Below are 5,476 nucleotides of genomic sequence, written 5' to 3' on the forward strand. Positions count from 1 at the left end.
TAAATTGTATTTATTATTTATAATTAGAAATAATTAAATATATAATTTCGAAATAAATAAATAATTTAAATTAACTAAATGTTTATTTAAATTGTAATAATAAACTATTTAAATTATATTCAATGTACATTTGCTTCTTAAATTTAATTTATATATCATTATTATATATTCAATGAGATTTTATTTTATTCTTATTATATTTTTTTTATTATAATATAAATAAATATTAGTTAATTTAAGTAATTAATTAATTCATTTTTGAAATTTTGTTTTTAATTATTTATAAATGAATATAATTTAGATAGTTGATTATTATAATTTAAATAAATATTTAGTTAGTTTAAATAATTAATTAACTTATTTTTTTAATTTAAACAAATATTTAATAATAACATAATAAAATTGGAAAACTAAAAATAAAAAATTTGAAAAAATAAATTATTAAATCAATAAGAAATCATTTAAATAAAAAAAAATAAAAAATGAAAGCCATTGGTTTAGAGCAGGACTTCTAATTTGAAGAAGAAAAAAAACTTCACAAACGTTACGACTCTCACAAATCAAAATTGTAGTCCTGTTCACGACTTACTCATTTTTTATAACCTTTTACAATTTATTGCATTTTTGTAAAAACAGAAAAAATTACTTAAATGCTTAAATTTCCCTATTTTGTTAAGTAAATTGTGAAATGTGAAAATGTTTAAATTCGATACTTTTTATTTAATGAAATTAATTAATATATGTGATTAATATCAGTTTGTTGATTAAACTTTTTTTTACATTTATATTCATTCTAAATTCTAAACATTGTACAGCAATCTACACTAATAATAAACTAGAGGAAATGGAAAGAACACGTCACATCATTGCTCTAGAAAATATAGCCGTTAGTGTGGCCAAACCACAAAGCAATTCAGAATAATTCGACCGTTGGATAAATATTCAAAACAATTGGTGGTACTGTGTGAGTGAGACTATTGCCCCCTTAACAGTTGCAAAGTCCAGGAGATATGGAGAACAGAAGAATGGCAGTCAACGGAGAACAGAAACTTAGCCCCAGAAACCAAAAGATCCCATTAGCAGATTCCAATGTCCAAAACATGGCGACCCTTTTAACCCCAAGGTTCAAATCTGCAGCTGCTATGGCTGGTTGGGATGAAGAGACACTGTTATTGGCCAGCCTCATCGTTGAGGACACACCAGATAGAGATTCCAAGCACAAGAGACGCTCTCTTTTGAATTCCAAATCTCCATCCACCAACTCTTCAAGGTACTCTCTTTTTTCTCGACAAAACTTAGATACAATAATCAGAATTGGAGTTTAACCCTTCATAATCCATGTTACCCTCATTGTGAGATGAACTTTAATTTTGACTGAAGAGTGGTATAATTTTTTTTGTGATTTTGTCATTCTTTTTGTCCTTTTTCTTAGTATAAAGATCTTTTTCTGAATAATTCTGCGTTTAGGAAACGTAGAGCTCGGAGGACTTCACAAAAACCAATCCCTGTAATTCTTGATCTTAATGCAGAAGAAACTCCCGTAAAAGGTAATTTCATTATCTTAGAAGTCTGAATGTTATATTTATTTGCTTTCTTGTGTTCTCTTTTGACTAATTATTTTGATGGACAGATAGTGGGAGAAAGAAGAAAGAAGAAAGGGTTTGTGTTGATAATGAGGGAAGCAAAGTAGGAGGAGGGGATGGGGATGAGTCGAAAGAGAAGACTCGGAGCGCTCCTTCTTCTAGTTCTGCTCTACCCTTCATTGATAAACTTAGGGACGAGCTTTCCTGTGCTGTAAGATCCTTGTGATGTTTCGTGCTGATTTTGATCTAGTTTCAAATTTTGTTTCGATGTGAATGTGACCATGTATTTGCTTTCTGCAGATTTGTTTGGAAATATGCTTTGAGCCAAGTACCACTCCTTGTGGTCACAGGTAAATGACAAATCAAAGTCAAACACCCCACAAAACTGAACTTTTCGTTTGAACCATTGAAATCAATTTAGTAGATTTCTGATCAAGAATCTACAAATTTTCAGCTATTTCAGATAATTGTGCTAGAAATTTCCTTTAAGGATACCCCAACTTCAAAATTTATTGTGATATCAACTCCTAGATTTCTTGTGTGAGTACAGTTTTTCAGCTTTTGCAGAAAACTATGCTAGAAATTTTCCATGGGGTACTAAATTTAAGTTTTACTACTTGAATCCCTTGATTTCTGATTCTTCAATTTTGCAGCTTCTGTAGAAAATGTCTACGATCTGCTGCAGACAAGTGTGGCAAAAAGTGCCCCAAATGCAGGCAATTAATAAGGTGTTAGTCTATTATTATTATTTTACTTTACGAAAACAAATGTTCTGAATTAACTTCTGTCCCAAAAACATTCTACTTCGCTAGCTTATTATGCATATAATCCCTCTTGATTTATTGCAGCAATGGACGATCATGTAGTGTGAACACTGTCCTCTGGAACACAATTCAGCTTCTGTTTCCCCAAGAAATTGAGGCAAGAAAAGCAGCTGGCTCCTTGAATGGTCGCCAACAAGCTCAAAATCTGAGTCCAGAAACAGCATTCTATGCTAACCTAAGGAGTACAAGCATACAACCTTCTGGTGGGGCATCAAGCAGAAACATGAATTCAAGGAGGAGTGTGGCAATAACATCAACACAGGAGGATGAGGATGCTGCATTGGCTAGAAGGTTACAGAGAGAAATAGATGAACAAAGCCCGGGAACAAGTCGAAGTCGACCAAGAATGAGGACAAGAAGAGGGGTTTCTACTAGCCAACATGAGGATGCAGCTTTGGCTCTGAGGTTGCAGAGAGAAGAGTTCATCCAAACTTTTAGAGGGGGCAGCCAGGAACAGACTATTAGGCTACCTTCATCAACATTTGCTAGAGCAAATTTGAGGGCTATGGCATCTAGAGCCGTCAATCTTAGGACTAATGACAGAAGAAGATAATCCTCGGGTTAACCATATGATTTTTTCTTTTACAGGAGACTGTTAACCATGTTAACAACTGTAGTTAATTATCCTGATCTTTGTGTATTGCTTTTGGTTTTCAAACTGAAGTCTCAGTTAACAAGACTTAATCAGCATTTGAGTTGATTAATTTTGTTTTGTTGTTGTTGACTATTGTGTTATTGACCATGGAGATTTTACAACAACTCTACTTCTATTTCTTTGTCATTTTATGGGATCTCATAATTTGAAGTGCTTTGATGGTTTGAAGGACCATGCAAACTCAACCTCCATTCTGAGCTATTCTTTTGTTTCATCAAGTCCACACAATGCTTATTATATGTATAGAGAGAGGTGGTTGTAGTAGACAGAACAGAAAAGGGTGATTATATCATATAACACAGTAAAAACACTTGAAAAGAACCAAAAAGAAACCTTGTCAGAATTTTGAAGAATATAAATGATAACACAGTAAAAACACTTGAAAAGAACCAAAAAGAAACCTTGTCACAATTTCGAAGAATATAAAGATGTTTGACATTTCAATGAATGGTTTTTACTTATTTTTAAATTAATTTAATTTTAAAAAAAAATCTTTTCTTTTTCAGGTGAAGATGACAGTAGAGGAAAATAGAGAACAAAGAAGAGAATGAGAGAAAAGATTCCATTTTTTTTACTTAGTGATTGTTTTTTTAAAAAAACTAGCCATGATTAGGTGGGAGTCCTTAAGAGATAAGTCCTCGATTCTTTCTTTGTTATCTTAATTTTTTTTCTTGTTAATATTTTCTTTAATTTTAGGTTCGTTTACTCTTTTTTTTCTATGCCTAATTTTTTTCTTAATTGTTTCAATAGATTTGTTCCAACTTCCTTGAATCAACTGAATGTTCTAGGAAACTCTATAATATTTTTGCTCAATCTTTAGTCATAGTTTGATTTCATTTTTTACATGTATTACTGAGCTTTAATTTTTTTAATCTTCTAAAGTTGTTTAGAGTCTAGTCCTTCATATGTTCCTAATTCTCTTAGAAGTACCTAAACTTTTTTACACAATTCTCCCAAGTCTAGAACATGAAAACCGAAATGTTTAGCTTATTTTTATTCTTGATTTGAGTTCTCCTATGCATTCATTTCTCAACCAAAGTTGTAAGAAAAATTTACTTAAATACTTGTAGTAGTTCAAGACATTATAATCCATTTCCCTTCAATTTCTAAGGTGAATCTTTTGCTTGAGATGCACTTCTTAGTTAATTTGCAGTTGAATTTAAGCCTAACTAAATGAGTTGTTTGCAAAACTGATTGAAGAAAATTGAATTATGGCTTATAATATGAAAAATAGAAAACAATTCTTAGAATTAAAAAGAAAACAAAGAGGTCGAACCATGTACAAGCTAAAAACAAAAGATTAAGATAACTAACATTATATTTTACTATGCATTTGTTTGCTATAATTCAAATTGTATGCGAAGCATCTTTGAGTGAATTCTTCTTTTGAATTCAATTGAAACTGAAATTGTATGTGTTTGAAGTCTTCATGATTCAACTTGCTTAATTTTTTATTTTTTTAGTAAAAGCTTTCATGTTAGGCATCACTATGCAACTTGACATCTTAGCTAGGCTGACACCTCAAGTAACAATAATCATCTGCCATCACATGAAAAAAAAATATTATTAAAAAAAGAAAACAGAAAGAAAATTAAAAAAAATGGGGGAACTAGACCAAAACTCATATGTTAACAAAACCGATACATAGGTAGACTATACCTATCCATCGATTACGAAACATCCACGAAACATTAGTTCTAGCAGTAAATGCAACACAAACCAAGGCAAAATCACATTCAATATATACATTAGTAAGCCACATCTTTTGAGCTTCCTCCATATCATGTATAACACCATAAAACTCAGCAACCATAGCAGTCTGAACTTCAAGAAACGCAGAGAAAGCACCAATAAACTCCCTCATACTCCTACAGAAAATACCTCCACAAGTAGCAAAACTAGAATATCCCCTAGCAGCCCCATCAATGTTAATTTTAATCCTGCCTGGTGAAGGGAACTCTCATCTAATAGGAAGAGGATGAAGAACTTTACCAGGACGAGTATTAATACCAAAGAACTTAATTACTTTGAAATCCAACATATCATTCTTCATTGAAGCTTTAGAAAAATTTCCTACTAGACAAGTTAAATCTTTAATTACCGAAATAGTCCTAGAACCATCAATCTTATCCTGAAATCTAGCATAATTCCTCATACACCATATCATCCAAATAGAAAAATTTATCGCAACAAGCTTAATCAATTTAAACAAAGGACTACCACCACTCTTAATAAAAGAAAGAAGAACATCCTTATTAGAAAAATGAGAAGTAAGAAAAATCTTTCGAACCCAACTCCAAATATGCAAAGCATTAGAACATTCAAAAAAATAAATCCATAATAGATTCCTCGTGCTTTTCACAAAGAGTACACATAGAACATATATGCAAACCTTTATTATGAATATGTTGATC

The 5,476-nt window shown here is 31.3% G+C and overlaps 1 protein-coding gene across 2 annotated transcripts; it reads left to right on the plus strand.

Annotated features, from left to right (window-relative positions):
• Positions 1–937: 937 nt before the first annotated feature.
• Positions 938–3,247, plus strand: LOC137826771 (putative E3 ubiquitin-protein ligase RING1b). Of its 2 annotated transcripts, none has more exons than XM_068632908.1 (6): positions 938–1,270; positions 1,468–1,547; positions 1,631–1,794; positions 1,884–1,933; positions 2,237–2,311; positions 2,432–3,247. In XM_068632908.1, exons 1-6 carry the CDS (start codon positions 1,011–1,013, stop codon positions 2,958–2,960), a joined length of 1,158 nt encoding a protein of 385 aa, XP_068489009.1. In that variant the 5' UTR covers positions 938–1,010; the 3' UTR covers positions 2,961–3,247. The 2 variants fall into 2 exon arrangements, with proteins under 2 accessions (XP_068489009.1, XP_068489010.1); XM_068632909.1 differs by having other exon boundaries at positions 946–1,270; positions 1,477–1,547.
• The last annotated feature ends 2,229 nt before the right edge of the window (positions 3,248–5,476 follow it).

The sequence above is a fragment of the Phaseolus vulgaris genome, chromosome 8 (genome assembly GCF_000499845.2).
Source record: "Phaseolus vulgaris cultivar G19833 chromosome 8, P. vulgaris v2.0, whole genome shotgun sequence".
Classification (NCBI taxonomy): domain Eukaryota; kingdom Viridiplantae; phylum Streptophyta; class Magnoliopsida; order Fabales; family Fabaceae; genus Phaseolus; species Phaseolus vulgaris.

What these genes read in the sequence shown, in the direction of transcription:
- LOC137826771 (XM_068632908.1), top strand. Translation starts at nt 1,011, where the DNA reads ATGGAGAACAGAAGAATGGCAGTCAACGGAGAACAGAAACTTAGCCCC. An exon ending in GGGACGAGCTTTCCTGTGCT is followed by an intron (nt 1,795 to 1,883) that starts GTAAGATCCTTG and finishes TGCTTTCTGCAG; the next exon opens with ATTTGTTTGGAAATATGCTT. An exon ending in ACCACTCCTTGTGGTCACAG is followed by an intron (nt 1,934 to 2,236) that starts GTAAATGACAAA and finishes TCAATTTTGCAG; the next exon opens with CTTCTGTAGAAAATGTCTAC.